General features: G+C 32.0%; 5 protein-coding genes across 8 annotated transcripts; 1 reads left to right on the top strand and 4 right to left on the bottom strand.

Annotated features, from left to right (window-relative positions):
* Window positions 1-953: 953 nt before the first annotated feature.
* On the bottom strand, window positions 954-4,972 carry LOC109790634 (UDP-Glycosyltransferase superfamily protein). 3 transcript variants are annotated; one of them, XM_020349823.3, is made up of 6 exons: window positions 4,772-4,972; window positions 3,441-4,568; window positions 2,278-2,866; window positions 1,963-2,182; window positions 1,570-1,626; window positions 954-1,323 (listed from the first exon to the last, which is right to left on the bottom strand). In XM_020349823.3, the coding sequence occupies exons 2-6, from the start codon at window positions 4,426-4,428 to the stop codon at window positions 1,078-1,080; spliced, it is 2,100 nt and encodes a 699-aa protein (XP_020205412.1). In that variant the 5' UTR covers window positions 4,429-4,568; window positions 4,772-4,972; the 3' UTR covers window positions 954-1,077. The 3 variants fall into 3 exon arrangements, with proteins under 3 accessions (XP_020205412.1, XP_082920709.1, XP_020205410.1); XM_083064583.1 differs by having other exon boundaries at window positions 1,963-2,185; window positions 3,441-4,518; window positions 4,772-4,970; XM_020349821.3 differs by having other exon boundaries at window positions 1,963-2,185; window positions 4,772-4,969.
* A 1,821-nt stretch (window positions 4,973-6,793) lies between these two features.
* LOC109790636 (protein MLN51 homolog) lies at window positions 6,794-11,239 on the bottom strand. 2 transcript variants are annotated; one of them, XM_083064584.1, is made up of 12 exons: window positions 10,603-11,239; window positions 10,399-10,501; window positions 10,080-10,300; window positions 9,143-9,975; window positions 8,862-8,976; window positions 8,439-8,579; window positions 8,063-8,118; window positions 7,925-7,970; window positions 7,704-7,772; window positions 7,540-7,621; window positions 7,314-7,397; window positions 6,794-7,234 (listed from the first exon to the last, which is right to left on the bottom strand). In XM_083064584.1, exons 1-9 carry the CDS (start codon window positions 11,070-11,072, stop codon window positions 7,745-7,747), a joined length of 2,013 nt encoding a protein of 670 aa, XP_082920710.1. In that variant the 5' UTR covers window positions 11,073-11,239; the 3' UTR covers window positions 6,794-7,234; window positions 7,314-7,397; window positions 7,540-7,621; window positions 7,704-7,744. The 2 variants fall into 2 exon arrangements, with proteins under 2 accessions (XP_082920710.1, XP_082920711.1); XM_083064585.1 differs by lacking the exon at window positions 7,314-7,397.
* Window positions 11,240-12,857: 1,618 nt separating this feature from the next.
* ATXRCC1 (BRCT domain-containing DNA repair protein) lies at window positions 12,858-15,054 on the top strand. The gene is made up of 4 exons (XM_083065057.1): window positions 12,858-13,011; window positions 13,091-13,132; window positions 13,649-13,735; window positions 14,545-15,054. The coding sequence occupies exons 1-4, from the start codon at window positions 12,997-12,999 to the stop codon at window positions 14,884-14,886; spliced, it is 486 nt and encodes a 161-aa protein (XP_082921183.1). The 5' UTR covers window positions 12,858-12,996; the 3' UTR covers window positions 14,887-15,054.
* A 1,354-nt stretch (window positions 15,055-16,408) lies between these two features.
* On the bottom strand, window positions 16,409-17,073 carry LOC145952566 (nuclear pore complex protein NUP50A-like). The gene is given in 2 exon segments (XM_083065058.1): window positions 16,409-16,560; window positions 16,563-17,073. Coding segments are annotated over 2 exon segments (408 nt in total). The 5' UTR covers window positions 16,939-17,073; the 3' UTR covers window positions 16,409-16,528.
* Window positions 17,074-17,075: 2 nt separating this feature from the next.
* On the bottom strand, window positions 17,076-19,894 carry LOC145952564 (nuclear pore complex protein NUP50B-like). The gene is made up of 4 exons (XM_083065056.1): window positions 19,273-19,894; window positions 19,020-19,201; window positions 18,850-18,914; window positions 17,076-17,931 (listed from the first exon to the last, which is right to left on the bottom strand). Exon 4 carries the CDS (start codon window positions 17,872-17,874, stop codon window positions 17,263-17,265), a length of 612 nt encoding a protein of 203 aa, XP_082921182.1. The 5' UTR covers window positions 17,875-17,931; window positions 18,850-18,914; window positions 19,020-19,201; window positions 19,273-19,894; the 3' UTR covers window positions 17,076-17,262.
* Window positions 19,895-21,583: the final 1,689 nt, after the last annotated feature.

Here is a 21,583-nt window from a genome sequence, read left to right on the forward strand (position 1 = left end):
TATATTACTCTTTCCTTTCATCTATTTATTAATTTTTCTTGATTTATGTAAAAAAAAAAAAGGTCTAGGATAACATTTATTATTCAAAAGTAGTAACTAATTTTCATTGAAAACTATAAGTCCATATAAAATAAATATTATCCTCCCAATATAGTTTATTTCATATTCAAGAGTTAAGGTTAGTATTTAAATTCTGGATAACCTGATTAAAAGACATAAATCACTATTACTTGTTCTAACTAATAATACTTATTATGAGATGCAATGAATATATTTTTAAATTAAATTATTATTTTGTCTTTATTTAGTGTTTTTGAATAATTATTATTTAGTGTTTGGTTAGTATATATCAACTTTGCATGTATAAAATATTTATCATTAATTTAAAAAAAAAATATTGTCACTTTTATGCTTTATTTAATGTTTGAGTTATTGAGATAAAATTTTACATTTCATTATTTGAATAATTCATGCACTTTTTTTAAAATATTTTTTATTAATTGGTAGCTTTTTAGTTTTCATCAATTTCTTATAGTTTTTCAGGCTTCTGAATCTTCGTTAATTTCTTATATTTTTATTTATTGTTAACTTTTTCATCATTTAGCTAAAGAATAAAATTTGACAAAATATAAAAATGGAGAATGAGAAGAAAGACATATGTATGGGCTATATTGCCTGTCGAAATTATAATGTCATAGAAGAAGAACTTCAATAGAAAATGAAGAGTTAATGTTATATTTAGGTGAGTGAAAGGAAAATAGTAAAGAAATAAAATAAGAATTATGAAATGTTGAAAATAAAATTTTGGAGAAACTAATAAGATAAAACTTTACAAAATAGTTTATACTTTATACATAAAACTAATTTTAACTTTGAAAAAAATTGTTTTATTTTTCTTTCTTATTTTTACTCTCGTATAAGTGTTTTTGGAAAAATTCGTTTCCATTAAAAAATTATTTTTCAAAAAACAAAGGAGCTGGTAAACTTTGTCATAAATTGGCCTCAGTAGCAGTACAAAGAAACTAACAGTAGTGCAATGGAATAAAAGAATGGGAGCATTGCATTGCAAGTAGGCACTTATTTGCTTCTCATGCACCTAACAATAACCTCTACAAATTTCTTATACATGTGTTGCTTCAAATACATCCTCTGCACCTTCTTTCTTCCTTCCACTCCCATTTGCTTCCTTGCCAACTGGTTTTTGAGTAAAAACCGCATATTCTGCTCAAGAACTTGGTTCCCTGGATGCCCGGTAGGATGAAGAAGACCTGTAACATTGTGCTCAACAATCTCCTTTGTTCCCCCACCATCAGTTCCGAGGACCTAATGAACATTGTGAGGACATCAAAATCTTTATCAACTACTACTTTCACTGAATAAGTAATACAAAAATTATTAATCCAATTGCAGCTTCTTTATAACTAGACCCAAATTGTTACCAGAAGGCATATACTTTAACAATTATCTTATGAAGAGTTTAAAGAGAAAATATAGTCATGCATACCATAAGGCATATATTTTAACAATTATCTTATGACGAGTTTAAGGAGAAAATATAGTCATACATACCGGAAGACCAAACGCCATCGCTTCTATAGTCACCCTTCCAAATGTTTCTCCAAGTCCCTGTTACAACTTTGCTGATTAGGAACTGCTTTGCACATTAATAGAATATTTCTACCATTAATTTGCAACCCTAAATGCAGTTATATCTGGAATCTGCGGTTTCAGCAATTATCTTAATAATATTTCCAACATAATAAAACAATTTTGTCATTTTTAATAGCTTTATTTGGAGCTGTAAGGATGTCAGTGTAAACTGAATTCATAAACAGATGCATACTCAAACAAAATAAGGAAAAAATGTAATATTTATATATAAGCATACTTACATCTATATATGTATGTATAAGCCTTTTACACACCACTTTACAAATAATTTAACCTTTAATCATGACCTACCTGAGAGTTTATAACATAAACATCTGCAGCAGAGTAAAGTGAGGCAACCCGTGTTGTGGCTGGAGTCCACAAAATTGATTTCGAGGTGTTTGGATGCTGTTCTAAGAAACTTAGAAGGCTTTTAACATAATCCACCTTGTTACTCTTTGATCCAACAGAACCAATGAGTAGTTTGAGAGATTGTTGCATTGTTCCTTTGTCATTAGGCGACACTTGTTTCCTTCTGTGTCAAAGTTTTCATAATCAGTGCAACATATAAAAATTGGATACTACATAACCACAAGTTATAAAAATTTATTATGAGATTCATCTAACCTGCTTAAAGAATTGCTCGAGATATTATTCGAAGCTACTTTGCCATTCTTCAGCGACGGCAACAATTTTCTAATACGATGTCTTTTGGCCAGGGTAGATAGGCCTTCCTTTATATTTGATACTTTTTTCATTTTCTTATCTTCTTGAAACTGTCCTTGTTCAAGTACTGAGATTGCCGATTCAAGAAGCAATAGCTGGCCCTTCCCAGGGTTGATGCTACTAAGAGATATCACAAGCATATCAATATCAGTTATGCCCATTTCTTTTCGGACTGATTCTCGCAATAACTGTCTTTTCTCAACCATTTTCTCAGTACTAAAGGATGGTGTGTTAAGTGTTGAAGGAATACCAGCAACAAACGCCAGTTCATCATTAACAGACAATGGAACAATTTCAGGTTGGGATCTCAGTTTTATGCTTTCCTCTTCACACCATTTTTGCCATTGCTTAGACTGTGATTCAGAAAGAAAAACCAACATCTTTACTCTGTGCAAGACATCCTTTGAACGATCAAAGTACTCGCGTCGATTTTCCATTATCCACCAAGCAACTTGGCTTGCACCAGCTGGAAAATGTTCAATATATTGTTCTGGAAACAAATAAAAAAATAATAATTTTCTATTAAGAAATGTAGAAGAGATGAATTGCAAACTCACATTAACAAATTAAAAACCACCATGATATATACCAACTACCAAGCTTTTCAACTTGATAATGGTAGAAGATCCCAATCAACGAAATAACCAATATGCATACCTTCATGTATTATCAAACTCATTTGTCTTATCGGTTTCCAATTATTCAAAAATGATTAAGAGGTTAGTAAGTTATACATATATGCAGGAAGCGAGGCATGGTGAGGATCCTACTCCAATGCCTATTAATGAGACACTCAAGTTATAAATATTGTATCATTGTATGATAAGTTTGAAAGTAAAAGTCTAAATACTAATAATTCCAGAATTAGTATGAGATGTAGAATTAAGCCTCTGAAATTGTTGCAATGTGTATCCAGAAGACTAGTATAGTCCTTCAAAGCACATTAAATTTATTTTAATCTTCCCTTTGATGTAGCTATAACCTAACAAGCACATTTCTTCGACATCCTTATAACACTAAAAGCTACAATAGTACATAAGTAAATGTCACCAATATGTTCTTACCAATCCATGATGCACAGACAGCTGAACCAGCAATGACAATATCAGCCTTCATTGCAGTTTTGAAGCTGAGATCTGCTTTATCATCAAGCACCTTTATTCGTCTCCTAGAAAGCTCTGACATCAAACCACCCTTCTTGCTAAGCACAACAGCTGAAACAGTAGCCCCACAGCTCAAAAGCTCAGTTGCCAACTCCATCATTGAAAGTGGAGCTCCAGTCATGGAAAGCTCGTGGAATATCAAGATAAATCTTCTGGACCAAACCAGACGTGCAAAGTCCCCCTTCCTGTTACATGTCCCAGAACGCTTTTCAGGACTCCATTCCAGTATCCTATCCTCCACTGAGCCAAATGGACCAACAAGCAATCCATATGTACTATTGGTTGTAGGAATTTCTGGCTCCTGCTCCTCTATATCACTGTTCTTAACTACTGTAATTGGTTTCAGCCTGCCACGTGATTTACCTTTCAAAGCACGTCTGCTCTTGCTTCTCTTCTTTGAGCTTGTTTTACGACGAGATGGAACATCATTATCTTTCTTGGCCAAAGCTACATTCATAGTTTTACTAAACCCTGCTATGTTTGCAACAGTTTCATTATCAGCAGATAAGGAATTATCACCAGCAATCAAATCACGGCGCTGACTCTGTTCAGCATCAGAGTTGGTGTTCCTTGGCCCGGTTCCAAAGCCAGAAAATTCCTCCTTCTTATCACTATGAGCCCACCTAGACTGAACAAAGAATCCAAGATAAGCCCAGAGGGTAATTAGAAGCAACCACAAAAGTAATCTATTGCTCCGAAACCACAGTGCACCACCTACACTGCTCCTTCCCTCTTTTCTTGGCGTTCGGCCGGAATTCAGTCGCCGAAATGAAGGGGAATTTCTCGGAGATCTTCCAGACAATGTTGATTTAAAACTTCCACCTAACCTCAATGAAGAGGGTTTAGCCAAATTAGCCTGAAATTCCCCTGTATTGATGCTTTCCTCCATTATTTTCCTGAACTATCATATCACTAGAGAGACCTTACACTATCCCCTTTTAGGAATAATTGCCACTCGAAATTCAACCAAAAGAAAAGCCTTCAAGATCGAACAGTAGTTTTTTGAATTCACCACAAGAAAGAAGTAAGCTATAAAAACAAGAAAGATAAATTTCTCCATCATAATTCATCCAAAACAAAAGAAAGAAAAAGTAATTTTAAGTGATACGTAACAGAGTTTGGTTTCTATTAATGTATTCCAAAACAAAAAGGAAACTCATATTTGGGGAAGAAATAAAGAAGGTAAAGTTACTTAACGAAGAAAAAGAGAAAAGAGAAGAGAGAGGCATTACATGGATGGCTAAAGATCTGTGCTTCATTAAGATTGAATTTGAAAGAGTGATTCTTGAAGTTGGTCCTTCATCACTGAGCTAAGCTTTCAACACGTAGAGAGAGAGAGAGAGAGTTGGCACTGTCACTGTGACGAGGTATGAGTGGGAGAGAGAGATACAACTACAAGGTCTGAGTCTGAAACTCAGAGAAAATGATAGTAGCACGTGCGTGCCACACGTGCCAACTTTCTCTATTTTACTCTCGCTGCACTGCAATGCACCGACGTGGGCTCTCAAACAAATAATCTTACCGTTCGATCAATCTAACGGCCTTTAATGGCGTTTGGCCTTGCTCACACCTTATCACTTTTCAGTTTTTTGAATTTGCATTCTCTTATCCAATTAGTGAGGAACTCATCTCTCTAGGATTCTAATATTTAATTAATAATGAGAACACAGTTAAATTATTATTTTTCACTCAAGTATTCAAAATTATCATCTCTCTAAATTGCACTATTATCTCTCATAATATTTAATCTGCCACTTTAATTTTTTAATTTTAATTTTACAATTTTAACTCCAACTATATGAAATTTCTAACTAAAATCTAACAGATAAATACTTATTTTCATTAACGGATAGGTTGATCATAATCTTATATTGAATAAATAACATATGACAATTAATATTTAAAGTAAGTTATACTTTTTAATCTTATTTTCATATTTTTATTATTATAAAATAAAAATAAAATTTACTCAGAATATTATTAAATATAAATTATTATAACTTTTATTTAACGTCAAGTCCTAGTAGACTTTACAATTTTAATAGTGAATCAAAATTATAAATTTTATAAATGGAAGAATTAAAATTAAGAAATCAAAATCCAAATTAAACATAGATTGAATAATTAAAAAAAAATTAAAAATACGTAAACAGTAAATAGTACTAGTTGGAGAAATAAATTTGTACAGTTATTATTTGGATAAATATTTTTTAAAAATATATTATTTGAGTAAAAAACTCTATTTTTTGGTGCAAAAGAGAAAGAAAAAAAAGGAAAAAAAGGAAAAAATGAAAGAAAAAAGGCATCAAATGACTGATAACATAGACTTTATATTAAAATGGCAAATTTAAAATTTACGCTTTTGCTATTCCAGGTGAAATTTAATTGAGGTTACCATAGACTTTATATAAATTGCAGATATCTATCTACCAATTGAAAGAGACAATCACACCATTCAATTTTACATCGGACGAGTTTGTGACTGGCAAGCACTAATACTATAATAAAATAAATTACAAATTAACTTACAACATCAATCTTCACTTTCAGAAACTATATTTTATTTTTGGTAACATCTCCTGTAAATTGTCAGCGTGGACGGTATACTACTTTTTTTTTATGCATTTCATTCGGCAAAAGTGTTTATGCGATAAATTCAGCGATATGGTATACCTATTTTTTATGCATTACTGATCTTGTATTTTTAATTTTAGTTAATCGTTTATCATTAGAAAATAATGTTTTGTTTTCATGATAGGATATTTCAATTAGAAATTTTCTAGAAGCGAATTTTCGTGGTTTAATCATTTCTGATTACAGTGCAATTGTATAAGGAATTATTAAAAAAAATAAGAGGATGATGAACACCTTTGCACAATATAGTGGAGGAAAAAAATACATTACAATGACATTTTATAATTATCAGTAAAAACAAAATGTTAAAACATTTTCACTAAACAATGAAGCCTTTGTTTATTCTATATTTCTGATGCCAAAAGAAGGAAAAAATCATCAAAGGTCAATTTATAAAAGTACAACTATAAACTAAATCTCGAAAGACCTAAATTTTTAGTTTCTACAAATATTTAACTATTTCACGTGAAACATCATTATAATTTAGCACGTAATAATATCTAAATACAGGGCACGCCATGAACAAATTACGATAAAAAAAAATTAAAATTTATAATCAGCAGAACCATAAATTAATAAAAAAATGGAGAGAAGTAAAATCAATACATTTAAAAGGAAAGTAAATAAATTTCAGCCAAGTCTCTGATAAACCAAAATAGAGTAACAATTAAAACCAAGCATCATTTTCATCGAATACAAAACCTGTCCTTGGTAACAATACTATATTCCCTTGATAAACACGGAAGTATGAGTCTCAAGTCTCAAGTCTCAAGTCTCAATTCTCAATAGAAGAAACAATAAATTCAAGAACAAAACCACTCAATCGAAAACACTTAAAATTGAATTTTGAATTCAAAAAGGATTACACTATTCACGTCTCGTAATAATTTACCACAAGTCCATAGCAGATGAATATGAAAAGCATTTACACAAGAAATTTTCAACTCCACGAGCAATCAGTTGCTGCAAAACAATCATCGTTCTTTTCTCACATTCATAGTTGGTAGAAAAGCCTGCCTATGTTTCTCACGAGCTTCACGAAAGCAGAACGCAAGAAAAATCTGCAAAGAAGCTAACAACTGTCATAATTTCCTCAGCTTCGATTACAAGGACATCAACTGCAAATTTATTTATACTTACCGCACAATTACACAAGCAACTACCACCTGTCATGCTGCAATTAACTTCTTTAAATGGAGAACAGCATGAACAGGCGTTATATAACTGCAATGACACAAAATGAATATGGGGAGAAAAAAGTGCATCAGTGTATTATACTCGAGGCCAAGCAATCCCAAAACATACATGAGGGAACCAGAAACAATAGCTTAAAAATACTAGCAACGAGAACACATTCTGTAATCACCTAAAAATTCTTGAAACATATTGCTGTGCCCAAAGTACTCCAGAACAAAAGCCGGAGAACAAAGGACCAGGAGGAAGAAGGCCTACAAAACAAATATAATGACAAGTAAGAATATTGTAACGTTATTAAGAGAAATAGTGCAATATGCGGGGAAAATAACAAACCTTATCTTCTTATTCAAACAAGCTGCATTCTATATAATACTTCATTGCCCAAAATTCATCTCTGAGTATCTGCAAGGAACATAACTAACATTCATTGAGATTGTGTTGATTTAATTAAAAAAAAAATGTACCCCAACAGGTATTTTACCCCAAGAATCTAAAGAAAAATAACACTCAATTCATTAAAATGACTAACAAAAATGTTTTTGCAAACAACTTGCCTGCGGGGCTTATTTTGCCGCTGTCCAAACTCATCATTTACAGGCTCTGAAGGCAGATCAATTCCAAAAAAGAAAATTATTAACATTCAATGGCAATGGGTAAACAATATCAATGGAAAATGAATATCAATGTCTCACCAGATTTCTGTGGTGGCTTCCATTCATTGTTAGCTTTATTCACATTATTTTCCTTGCTGCAAAGATTCAATCAAGGAAACAGAAATCATAAAACTGACTAAAAACTACCGCATCATCAAAAGCTAGCATGGCAGCTAGAAAAGCACGTCAAAAGTCATTTCATTGTAATATTGAAACAAAATATAAATAACAGTATTTGTGCCAAACTTTGTTAGTTAAACATGGAGATCAAATAAATGCAACAGCCATTTAGAACATGTCAGATATGCATCCAACAATACATATATATAGATACTATAGAATATAAAATAAAACCAAGACATGCAATTTGAAGTAAAATTATATGAAATCATATCAAAGCTATTAAAGTACCAACCTTGAAGTAGCTGTTGCAGATGTCTGTCCTGATTGTCGGGCATGATAAGCACCATCAACAGTGAGATAGGGTGGACAGTAAGTAGCTCCTAAAGCACCGGCTGCCCCTAAAGCTCCTGCTGCCCCAGTCAAAACTGGTAGCCTAAACCAAAAAAGGAATTAATTAAATAGTGTTCCAAAATGGAACTAAAAGCAATACCTGAGTGTAAAGATAATTCAATTCTTAGAGTAGTTAAATATCATATCGACTATAGTGATCTTAAGAAAATTGCAAGTGTGGACCATCCATAGATGCACACACTCAGGGAGAAGGAGATTTCAACCATATCAAAGGCACTTAAAAGTTGAAACTAGTGATTTGGACACATAATTAGCACTACATATTATCCAGAGTCTAATAAAATTCTATCAGTAACATCCTTACCATGTCATTTCAGAGTTTCCCAAACCAAGTTGTGGCTGAGCAACATATCCAGGGAATGCCATGCCAACAGCAGGAACTCCAATACCACCAGGATGCTGCCCTCCAAATTGCATAACTGTCTCCCACCAAAAACATAGTAAATAACATAACTACTTGACTTTTCACAGACTACACTACTTCCACTTAATATGCAAGAGAACACTGCATTATAATTGGATTCAAATTTTCCTCTACGTAGGCACTGTTGATGCTTATCAAGAAAACAGTTAAATAAAACTGACCTGGCAAGAAGGCTGGAAAGTTCTGATCTCCATGACCACCACTGATATTTCCAGCAGTGCCCATAGCTCCACCATAAACAAAAGATCCCCTTCCACCACCCTGGGAAGCTCCCCTTCCCTTCCCAACCAATGCACCCTTCACTTTACCCGAATCTGAAGCTGCATCAATTTCTCCAGAATCCAGTGAACTAATTGTGGCGGATGTTTTGGGGGGAGATGAAGCTTGAGACCCACTACCAGGTCGATGACCCAACTGTGGAGCAGGTGCTTGCATAGAATTTGAAGTTCGCACTGGAGCAGTTCTCTGAATAGCCTGGAGTTGTGTCGGATCAATTTTACTTACTTGATTAAGAGAAGTAGCAGGCTGATAATTCATCTGTACTGGTACTGCTCCACCCCTCCCAGGACCTCTTGGATGAGTAGACTGAGAGGCATTAACTCCAGATGATCCAGCTGGTGGAATATGTAAATTGTTAAAACCCTTTCCAACAGGCGGAGCACCAGGCCCATCAATGTACAGCTTTTCCATGCTGACATGATCAACAACATTCTTTCCACGAAGAAGTGCATTGTTTTGTTGAACCAAAAAACCCTCATCCACAACACCAGGGCGAACATTCCTGCTTATACCACCAGTTTGGACATCCCCTTTTGGTGTCACATTTATATCTTTGTTGGAAGAACTTGAAGGGTAAAAAGGGGGAGATGCATAATTCAAATTTGATGCAAACACTTGTTTCTTAGCAGCCACTGGTTCAGGATCTGAATTGGAGACTGGAGCGAAAGTTTTCCCTGAACTAACATGTGATGTTTTCTCAGGCTGCTTCCCAGATCTTAAAAAATAACAACACAAAGTCTTGATCAGAATCAGAAAGCCTTAACATGTATAGGTATCACAAATCCAACTAATCTTACAAAATACAAAGTCTATACTCACTGTTTATTTTGCACCAGGGATGATGAATCATTGCTTTTATTAGTAGGCTCGTACCTCCGGGGTCCTCTCCCTCGCACAACACTCTTTGGTGCCTGAGTCTGACTGCCTCTATTATCATATACTTTTCTGTTATTACCTCGAACATATCCTCCTCCACTGCGATCAACACCTCGTGTTTTACCACCTCGGCCTCGAAAATTACCCTTGGAAGGTCTCCTTCCCTAAATTTAATAATAAATGCATAAGCACCGTTTCTTCTTCCACTTCAATAAGCAAAAACAAAATACTAATATTACATATTAACAAAATCAATCATTACCTCTTTGTAGTGCCTTTCTTGCAAAGTAATTTCCTCAAACTTATCATGCCCCCATTTCCTGTCATCCTTGGACTCCCACAGTCTCCTTCCACCACGCATGCGCCTAACAAACAGAAAAGTAATAACAAAACAAAAGAAATTGTTTCATCAACCACTTAATACTACACACAATTTATGCAAGAATTTAGTGAAACAGACACATACCTATGGCGTGCACCGGCATTGTCCCTGAAGCGGTCATCGTGCATATAAAATGCTCCAGCAGTGGGAACCGCAAAGGGTTCATTCTCCTTCTTCTCTTCTTCCTCCTCATCCCCGTTCCCTGATTCTTCCAAAGGGGCTTTCGCATCAACATCAGAATCCTTAACCACTGTGCCATTCACACCTCCTTCCGCTCCACCTCTTTCTTCCTCCTCTTCCTCTTCTTCCAACTCTTCTTCTTCCTCCTCCTCCTCCTCTTCCTCTTCTTCCAATTCTTCTTCGTCGTCGTATTCGGCCACGCCACCCTCGCCATCGGAACCTTCGGAATGAGTAAGACGGCGATCTGCGGCGGCGTCTCCTCCGTCAGCGTCTTCGTCGTCGCTGGCCTCGCGCCTTCGGCGCATTGCGAGCGATCTTGTGGCCTCCTCGGGATCAGTCTCGTAGTCGAGGCCTTCTTCAACCGGCGTAGCCATTCCTAAAACCCCTCAAAAACCTAAACGCGAGAATCTGAACGTGTAATGAGCAAGAAACGAAAAGTGAAGGAAAGGCGCGAAATAATTGGGAAGAGAAGGGTTGCGAAACGAAGCGAAACCCTAGATTAGATAATTTTGGGAGATTTGCAATTGAAAAGTGTGAGACGAAGGCTCTTATTGGAGGAATTATCTGATACTGAAGGGTATTTAAGGAAATTTAATGTCATTGGTTGCCTTCTCACTCATATCATGTGACACGTTTTCCATTTTTTATTTTCTTCTTCACCTTTTCACAACTTCACAACAAAAATATTAATAATTGAAGATATTTTTATATGAAAAAATAAAGTGACAGATTAAAATAATTTTATATTATTCATCATTATAATATATTAGTGAAATATTTCATATTTTTATAATAATTAAATAAATAAATAATATTTGATGAATTAATTGATATTGAAATTGATTTTTTAATTTTATGATTTTGAGATATATAAATATATTAATTTTTTTTAAAAAAATTAATAATAAAAGAATATAATAATTTATTAAATATAAAAATTAAGATAATTTTTAAAAGAGATATTGCTTTATAAATTAATATAAATAGTATAAATTAGTATGGCTTTGTTGATTTTTATAATAATTATATTGAAAGTTACAATAATAATATTTTTTATTAATTGATAATTAAAAAATTATATTGACATGTATATTATTATATTTTTTATTATTATAATAATTTTATTTAAAATTATATCAACAATTTTTTTATTAATTAATGATTAAAAAGTTATATTCATAATGTATAATAATTAATTTTTGGCTTAAAAATTATGTTGTTTTCCTTTAGCATATTTTTTAAGTTTTTATTATTATTTATATGTTAAAATGTTAATTTTGTTTCTTTATCTTTTATATTTAAATTAATTTGATTATTTTAAAAAAATTTAATTTTTTCACATAATTTTCATGATTTAAATATGTTTTTTAGTTCTTTAAATTTAAGATAAATTTATTTTTAGTTTCTCAAATTTAAAATTAGTTTTTTTAGATCCTATAATTATTTTAAAAATATATTTTAATTCTTATACTCAAATTTTGTTATTAAATCTGTCAAATATTGTGGTATAAAATCTATCTATTAGTATATTTTTAGTTAAAACATCACATTAAAAGCATATTTTTAGTTAAATTACTTTTTATAATAATTTAGTTTTTAAAACTAAAACTTAAAATATAGTTTAGTTTAGTTTTTATAAAAATTAGTTTAATTTTTTATAGTCTAGTTTAGTTTAGTTTTTACAATAATTTAGTTTAATATAGTTCTTTGAACACCCCTGTCCACAGGGCACTGTACAGCCTTTACCAGAGGTGTTCTATTATTTATTCCTTTCAACAAATTATCTATAAAACGTGATTTTTATTTACCAAATATTTGATTTAATGTGTGAAGTTTGATATTAATATATGACAAATGTTATTTTTTTAATGAACCATATTTTTTTTTAATGAAATTTATTAAATTTAGATTTGGAGGTATTTTTTTTAACTCGATTGGTAAGTATCTATTAAATAATTATCAAATAACTAGTAGTTATTTATATAAAAATAATAATAAAATAATTAGTAATTATCATATATATATATATATATATATATTAAGAAAATGATTATTACATATATAAAACTTTTAAAATATATTATTTATGTTGTTAAAAAATTAATCTCTATATATTAAATATGTGATATTAATTTATAAAGCAATATCTCTGTTTGAATTGTTCCGGATCTTTCAAGCTATCAAGGTCAAGAGTTGGCAACAAACTCTCCACAGAGGGCCTGTCAGAAAAACCCAATTCAGCACAAGAAAAAGGGGATTCACAGAGAGAATGTTAATTATAACAATTCTTCTTGGCGCATGAACGATACGAAAGTAAGTTACTGTTTGATTCTCATTTCTCTTCATGTGGGTGACAATGACATCCCCGTGGCTTGTTCTTGTCTATGGGTAGATGCAAAAAGGGAGATTAAGAAGCAGCTGGGTGATGCCTCGTGTGAGTCAGATCAGGATAATGCATCCACTAGACCGCGGCAACGCTGACAGGGGCTTTTGGGGACGAAATTCCCCATCCCCTTCAGCATCATTTGTCTTCTGAGAAAAACAACAACCCTTTTTTACTTTTGATCCAACTAAAATTTCTTTGTAATTCACATTCATAGAATGAGACAAAAATTTGCTAGACATTTAACTGTTGTATTTTAGATTGACTAAAAATTACAAGAAGAAAAGGTTATCAGCTTCCATTTCCATATAAAGTCTGCTTTTGTTCATTCTAGATGTTATGATTTTCTTATTTGCATTCAGAACCTGCATAGAATCAGACTAAAGTGCAAAAAAGAGGTTTGCATTGGAACCAAATTCATTTGTTTGAAATGCATAGTATTTCACTACCTAATCACTCACAATGGCGAATGCTTGATGGATGTAGCTATCTGTTGTTCCCGCTTAATTGTGCTTAAGGTTGAGAGTTATATCCTATATGAATCTAAATTTTATGTTACCATTTCAGCCAGATCCAAGTGAGATGACCAAAATAGCTGCAGAGGGGATTCTAACTTGTTTGCAAGATGCAATATGTTCTCTAGAGGAAAAACGGGTAATGTACACACAAAATTGTTTATCACTTTTATTAGTTTGAAAGCAATTTTTCTGATATTTTCTTTCCCTGGGGGATGCTGGCATAGGTAAAATTTTCTTTGTTTAAATTCTGTGTCAGAATAAATAGAGTATCATATTGATAGATAAAGAGCAGACTTTTGTTATCATTTAAAATTCAATTGAATTTACTTTCTAAACACGTAAGGCAAGGATCGCTGGTAGTACAATATTTAGAGCTTATTTTAAATACAATTTGTTTTTATTTAAGTATTCATCATATTTTTGTGTATCATGAAGTCAGTTAACTGGAATATGCAACATGCCACAAACAAGTCAAAAAATTTCTTGCATGAACACCAACGGTACTTGGTATTTTCTATTTCCTAATCCTTTGCATCCCAACATTTTTCTTGGTGCTACTAAGATTTCTCTGCAACCTTTGTACTTATTTTTATGATCCCAGGTTCAACGTGTAGTACCTAACATTGCTGACCAATTTCACTTAGATAGGAATTGGCTGATCAATTGATTGATTCGTCAGCAGTAGCACACTAACAGTTTGCACATGTCTATATTAATACCTTCTGAGCCACTAACAGTTTGCGCTTAGACTTGTTGAATTGCTTGTCTAGTTCAATACTTTAATTTTTATAGCTTTCTATTATATTTGGCCTCACACAGTTGTCAAAATCCGGTGCCATAGTCGATACTCTTACTTCTAGTTTCAGCATGTTGCCTTCATTGTATCGATAAAATCAAATATATGATTTCACAGCTGATGGTGTTTATCTTATTATCTTTAACCAGGACATCCGCAAAGGAACTGAGGACTGGAAGTTCTTACCTCGTGTTGTTGAGGAGCTTGCAAAGTTGGATGTGGTAAGAAATAACAAGAACACATTGTCAAAGGAAGATCTTCACAGACAAGCTTTGGATTGTAAAAGTATTTATGAAGAGGAGCTAAATAGTTTCGATCATGAAAGGAAAGAGAATTCAAAGGTAAATAAAGAACAGAGGAGCAAAACTGGAAGAACAAATGGCATGTCTTCTGGTGCAGTTGAGTATGATAGTGATGAGACAATTGAGATGACAGAACAAGAAATTGACCTTGCATATAAGACTTTGTCCTCTAACATCTGCCACTTGTGAATGCTCATTGAACTTGTTTCTTTAGTTAGGGATGAAAAGGAGTTGTTTTGGTTTTCCTAGTTTTTTCATTGGATATCTTACCGTCTCCTTTGGAAAGTGCCTAACTCACTCACAAGGTTTGTTGTTAGCCTTACTATTATAAAAATATTTTTTATATTATTACTGATATATTTCTTTCCACTATTTTTTTATTCATCCAATCAAGCGAAGAAAAATCCTTCCATTTCCTTCTCTTTTTCTTATATTTTTAACATTCTTATTTCATTCTTTTATATTCATTCCTTCCTAATTCACTCTAAAGCCAAGCAAATACATTAAAGTTTGAATTGTGTTTGTGAAATATGAGAAGTTGAGTTTAATTCATGTTGTGATTTTTTATTGGTAGGTTATTCATGAGTATCAGTAATTTTTTTAACTGTTTTTTTAGTATTATAGCATGTTGCGACTTTGAATTCAATTGAATCGCCAAGCAAATACAAGATTGATGTCATTTAAGTAAAATTAGAGTTGGCTTAACAATAAAAATAAAACCTCATTTGTGTTTATGTTCACATAAATATTCTTTTAGCTCAATGTTATATCACCAGTTCACCAATCTTATTTATTGCTTGTGTGCACAACTCTCTTGTAGCATGAATCTGTTTTGCCGAACAAAAATCCCTTACTTTTGGTTAAGTTTTAAATAATTCATTATAATTTAACACTTTACTAACCTAATTCATGATTTCTTTTCATTCCCAGATACTACTCGAATTGTATAGTTTATTGCCTAATCTATTTACTCCGTGTAAAACTAATGACCTGATAGAATACGTGTTACATTTTATATTTTTTTCATGCTTAAAATATTAACTTGATTTTATTTTTTTTCCCTTGTTTATACTATATTTAGTCCTAATTATAGGTGAAACTTGATTTTTTCTTTGTCCTAATCATAAATAATAATCGTTAGTTTTTAAAGTTATTCAAGATTAAGTTTTTTTTTTATATTTTTAAATTTACTATTAACTTTATTTCTTGCACATTCATTTATAACTAAAATTAAATATAACAATCATTTAAAGTAAAATGTTATATTTTAAAAAAATAAATAAATTTGTGGTTAAATTAATTAAAATTAATTATATTAATTATTTGTTTGCTCTTGATAATTTGTCTTGAATTATTTATAATTAAAATTGAAGGTTGTATTTGTTTCATTTTCTATCCATTTTGTTTCATTTTTATCCATTTTTTTTTCATTGAATTGACATAAATGGGGGAAATTGAATAAATAAAAAAACATAAAAATCATTATAACAAAAGGTCAAGTCGGGATCCATGAGAGAAGAAGTGAAGGACTTGGTAATTGGTATTGGAAAGATGTTGACGATTGTGTTGATATTCGGTGAAAGGAGATTGAACAATAACAATGGTAACAACAGGTTTATGATGGAACTAAAACCCTTTTAAGGACTTGACGTCCATATAATTGCATTAGGAATGCACTGGTCTTTTAAATTTTTTGTAATGAAGAATATAATGGAGGAAAGATGGGTTTCTATAGTATTATTTATTGTGATACAATATAACATTGGAGGAGGGTGGCTATAGCAACGTACAAAGAAACAAAAGAAAACAATTATATGCCATGACAGCGGTCTCAATCATCAGAAGCCTTTGGAGAATTATCGATGTCGGTGTCTCGCCCTTATGTGCCATGACAGCGGCTTTAAACTCCTCCACTATGGACCCGTCCTTGAACTTCAAGGCAAATGTAGAAAGACCACCTTTCCCTTCGGTGGCACTGTTGATGCAGGTAAAAGTAACACCCTTCTTGTCCATATTTGTGAGCTTCATATCAGGGTAAAGACGTGCATTCAAAATCAATCTAAAATTTCCCCTGGACCTCATAAGAAGTCTAGCTTTTTCGGTCTCACTCGCAACATTAACCTTCAGTTCTCCCTTTCCTCGTTCCTTCCAACTTCCATCAGCGAACTCAAACAACACTGAATCTGCATTAAAAATCACTTTCTCATTTTCTTCCCCGGTTTCAACTACAACCTCCTGCATTGCTCCAAAACCACTTCCCTCATTCTTAGAAACAGCAGAGGCCCCAGATGCCCCCAAAACAGAACCCCCATTGTTGGATAAACCAAGACCAAAGGGCTTATCATTTTTCAATCCAAAAATTGAACCAGACCCTTCAGTTGAAATGGAACCAAAGGAAAATGAGGAAGTAGAAAATCCAGTTCCAGAAAGACCTGTAAAGGCATTTTGGCTACTTGAGAGCAGTTGAAATGACTTCAAATGGCCACCTTCAGCACCTGGCTCCGCACTTTCAGCTTTGCGTCTTTCTTATCCACATTGTCAGTGTCCTCATTCTTATCATCGTTTTCAGAATCTGTCACCCCCAGTTCGTTCTATATCTAACTTGATGGCACTCTCGTGTGTAGCATCGTTCTTATCCTCATTTTCACTTCCATTGACATCTTTACTTTGTTCTTTATCTACCTCAGATTTATCATCAGTACTTTCCTTTTCTTTGGTGTGCTCCTTGTCTGCATTGCTTTCTTCAGCAGCCTCCTTACTTTCAGCAGGTTTATCCTCTGCCTCATCAGTTTTGCTCTCTGAGTGCTTAGTTTCCCCATCTTCAGCTTTCTCAGAATCCTTAGCTACACCGTCACTAGTTTTTGAATCATCTGCAACAGTATTCTCCACAGCTGATTGTACTACACTGGTAGTAGTCTCAGCAGGATTAGCACTGGATTCAGGGGGAGCAACCAAGCGTAGTCCAGCAAAAGGATTTGCAGAAGGAGCAGAATTAGTCGGTTGGCGACGAACTTTGACAATCCTTCTGGTTGCCAGAACCTCTTCGCTGGCTCTCTTGAAAGTGCCAGTCTCAAGCTCCGGGGCATCTTCCTCATCATCAATGGGAGTATCTCGAGTTAGCTCCCTTCCAGCAACCCTTTTCTTTGAAGGTGGAAGGGCCTTCTCAGCATCCTCCATTGTAGAAAGAAAATAACAAATGAACTTCTAGTTTATCAAGTTGGAGCACAAGAGTAGCTGCAATCGCAAAAGCACAATTCTCATTCTTTTCTCATCAAAAGGAGAAAAACTCAAAAGCCGATAAATAACCTATATGACTTTATGTGTATTACAAAGTCACACACAATACAAATTAGAAAGAAAAAAAAGTTAAAACATCCCATGGAGCACAAAACAGCACAAACTACAGGTGGAAAAGAACCAGTGGGTAGTGACAACCAGCCGAAGCAATCACTCTAGCAACGAGATGCAAAATATAAAAGAATTAAAACTATTATTCCAAAGTAGTAATTGCTAATGCATTATTTGGTTTCGTAGGGTTTGTATTCGGTCTGAACATTTTCGGGTTTGGATCTCCTCATGTGTCATTTCTGTCCAGAAATCTTAACCTTCAAGTAAAATCAAGAGAGAATAATTTTAAATAATAAAAAAGCGAGGACAAGTGGTTTTGATGGTAAGCATTTTCACTTGAGAGAATTCAAGAGAAAATCTCAATGGAGAGAATCCACTCCCGAACATTTTATGTCCTGAGATAAACAACCCATGTATTAACATACATAACCCTAAACAAATTAAAATTAGCAATATTCCAAATATCATATTTTCAAACGCTGCCCATATCTAAATTTTCAAGCTTAAGTATACAGAACCCTAAATAATCTCATTTTAAGTACAAACACACACAATAAACAAGCAAACAAACAAAAAAATAAAAGAGACATAATTTTGACAAGGATTAACAAGAGTGTGTATAGGACCTTCTCATTTATAAAAATAAATAAATAAATAACGAAAAAAAAAATTGAAATCTCAAAACCAATCAGAGGGATCTGTGTAGCAAAAGCTAAATGAATCCATACATAAAACACATGAAGACAATACCCAAAGCCAAAGGCAGAATTGAGAGATTAAAATGAAGGAGTATAGACTTCTTACAGGAAAACAAGGAGCAATATTCCGTACAATTCTGTTGGAATTGGCGAAACGAAAATCGCGATATTCTGTAAGGTGGTTGAGAAAAAAGAAGATAGAATAGATTAAAAAAGAGAGAGAAGAAAAAGAATGTAAGATGAAGGAATGAAGAGATAAAGGGGAAATGTGCAAACCCTAAAACAATGGAGAGTGGGAGAAGGGGAAGATGATAGCGGCAGCAATATTCTGGATTCAGGGGGAGCAACCAAGCGTAGTCCAGCAAAAGGATTTGCAGAAGGAGCAGAATTAGTCGGTTGGCGACGAAATTCCCCATCCTCTTCATCATTTGTCTTCTGAGAAATTGGATCTTCGTAATCTTCAGAGTTGAAAAGTTTAGGGTTACGATGGACTTGGCCAAGAAGAAATGAGAATCAAACAGTAACTTACTTTGCAATCGTTCATCAAGGCCAAGAAGAATTAGTAGGAAGTAAGTTACTGTTTGATTCTCATTTCTTCTTGGCCAAGTCCATCTTGGATGTTAACCCTAAACTTTTCAACTCTGAAGATTACGAAAATCCAATTTCTCAGACAAATGATGCTGAAGAGGATGAGGAATTTCGTCGACAACGAAGACCCGGATTAGGGCTAAAACTACCAAGTTTCTCTATGAAACCAACTAAAAAGTAATGATTTTAAGTTATAATTAACATTCTCTCTGTGAATCCCCTTTTTCTTGTGCTGAATTGGGTTTTTCTGACAGGCCCTCTGTGGAGAGTTTGTTGCCGCCTCTTGTCCTTGATGATAGCTTGAAAGATCCGGAACAATTCTTCTTGGCGCCGAGCGATCTTGTGGCCTCCTCGGGATCAGTCTCGTAGTCGAGGCCTTCTTCAACCGGCGTAGCCATTCCTAAAACCCCTCAAAAACCTAAACGCGAGAATCTGAACGTGTAATGAGCAAGAAACGAAAAGTGAAGGAAAGGCGCGAAATAATTGGGAAGAGAAGGGTTGCGTAACGAAGCGAAACCCTAGATTAGATAATTTTGAGAGATTTGCAATTGAAAAGTGTGAGACGAAGGCTCTAAAAGGGTTATTGGAGGAATTATCTGATACTGAAGGGTATTTAAGGAAATTCAATGTCATTGGTTGCCTTCTCACTCATGTCATGTGACACGTTTTCCATTTTTTATTTTCTTCTTCACCTTTTCACAACTTCACAACAAAAATATTAATAATTGAAGATATTTTTATATGAAAAAATAAAGTGACAGATTAAAATAATTTTATATTATTCATCATTATAATATATTAGTGAAATATATTTCGTATTTTTATAATAATTAAATAAATAAATAATATTTGATGATTTAATTGATATTGAAATTGATTTTTTAATTTTATGATTTTGAGATATATAAATATATTAATTTTTTAGAAAAAAATTAATAATAAAAGAATATAATAATTTATTAAATATAAAAATTAAGATAATTCTTAAAAGAGATATTACTTTATAAATTAATATAAATAGTATAAATTAGTATGGCTTTGTTGATTTTTATAATAATTATATTGAAAGTTACAATAATAATATTTTTTATTAATTGATAATTAAAAAATTATATTGACATGTATATTATTATATTTTTTATTATTATAATAATTTTATTTAAAATTATATAAACAATTGTTTTTATTAATTAATGATTAAAAAGTTATATTCATAATGTATAATAATTAATTTTTGGCTTAAAAATTATGTTGTTTTCCTTTAGCATATTTTTTAAGTTTTTATTATTATTTATATGTTAAAATGTTAATTTTGTTTCTTTATCTTTTATATTTAAATTAATTTGATTATTTTATAAAAAATTAATTTTTTCACATAATTTTCATGATTTAAATATGTTTTTTAGTTCTTTAAATTTAAGATAAATTTATTTTTAGTTTCTCAAATTTAAAATTAGTTTTTTTAGTTTCTATAATTATTTTAAAAATATATTTTAATTCTTATACTCAAATTTTGTTATTAAATCTGTCAAATATTGTGGTATAAAATCTATCTATTAGTATATTTTTAGTTAAAACATCACATTAAAAGCATATTTTTAGTTAAATTACTTTTTATAATAGTTTAGTTTTTAAAACTAAAACTTAAAATATAGTTTAGTTTAGTTTTTATAAAAATTAGTTTAGTTTTTTATAGTCTAGTTTAGTTTAGTTTTTACAATAGTTTAGTTTAATATAGTTCTTTGAACACCCCTGTCCACAGGGCACTGTACAGCCTTTACCAAAGGTGTTCTATTATTTATTCCTTTCAACAAATTATCTGTACAACGTGATTTTTATTTACCAAATATTTGTTTTAATGTGTGAAGTTTGATATTAATATATGACAAATGTTATTTTTTTAATGAACCATATTTTTTTTAATGAAATTTATTAAATTTAGATTTGAAGGTATTTTTTTTAACTCGATTGGTAAGTATCTATTAAATAATTATCAAATAATTAGTAGTTATTTATATAAAAATAATAATAAAATAATTAGTAATTATCATATATATATATATACATATATATTAAGAAAATGATTATTACATATATAAAACTTTTAAAATATATTATTTATGTTGTTAAAAAATCAATCTCTATATATTAAATATGTGAGAGTTTTTTTAAGAACTTTTTTCCAATGAAAGAATTTTTAAAAATTTCTTAATTTTTTATCTAATTATTTATAAAAAAATTTAAACTTTTTA

Source organism: Cajanus cajan, chromosome 10 (genome assembly GCF_000230855.2).
Source record: "Cajanus cajan strain Asha chromosome 10, NIPB_CcT2T_4, whole genome shotgun sequence".
In the NCBI taxonomy this organism is placed as follows: Eukaryota; Viridiplantae; Streptophyta; class Magnoliopsida; order Fabales; family Fabaceae; genus Cajanus; species Cajanus cajan.

Bases quoted from the DNA above. Each gene is read 5' to 3' on its own strand.
- LOC109790634 (XM_083064583.1), bottom strand. From the start codon at position 4,428: ATGGAGGAAAGCATCAATACAGGGGAATTTCAGGCTAATTTGGCTAAA. The intron at 2,186-2,277 runs GTTAGATGAATC...ACTTTGACACAG, and splicing joins TCGAGCAATTCTTTAAGCAG to AAGGAAACAAGTGTCGCCTA. The intron at 1,627-1,962 runs GTAGGTCATGAT...AAGTTGTAACAG, and splicing joins TTTATGTTATAAACTCTCAG to GGACTTGGAGAAACATTTGG.
- LOC109790636 (XM_083064585.1), bottom strand. From the start codon at position 11,072: ATGGCTACGCCGGTTGAAGAAGGCCTCGACTACGAGACTGATCCCGAG. The intron at 10,301-10,398 runs GTAATGATTGAT...TATTAAATTTAG, and splicing joins AAGAAAGGCACTACAAAGAG to GGAAGGAGACCTTCCAAGGG. The intron at 7,773-7,924 runs GCAAGTTGTTTG...TGTTCCTTGCAG, and splicing joins CGGCAAAATAAGCCCCGCAG to ATACTCAGAGATGAATTTTG.
- ATXRCC1 (XM_083065057.1), top strand. The intron at 13,133-13,648 runs GTGAGTCAGATC...TTACCATTTCAG, and splicing joins GCAGCTGGGTGATGCCTCGT to CCAGATCCAAGTGAGATGAC. The intron at 13,736-14,544 runs GTAATGTACACA...ATCTTTAACCAG, and splicing joins GTTCTCTAGAGGAAAAACGG to GACATCCGCAAAGGAACTGA.
- LOC145952564 (XM_083065056.1), bottom strand. From the start codon at position 17,874: ATGGAGGATGCTGAGAAGGCCCTTCCACCTTCAAAGAAAAGGGTTGCT.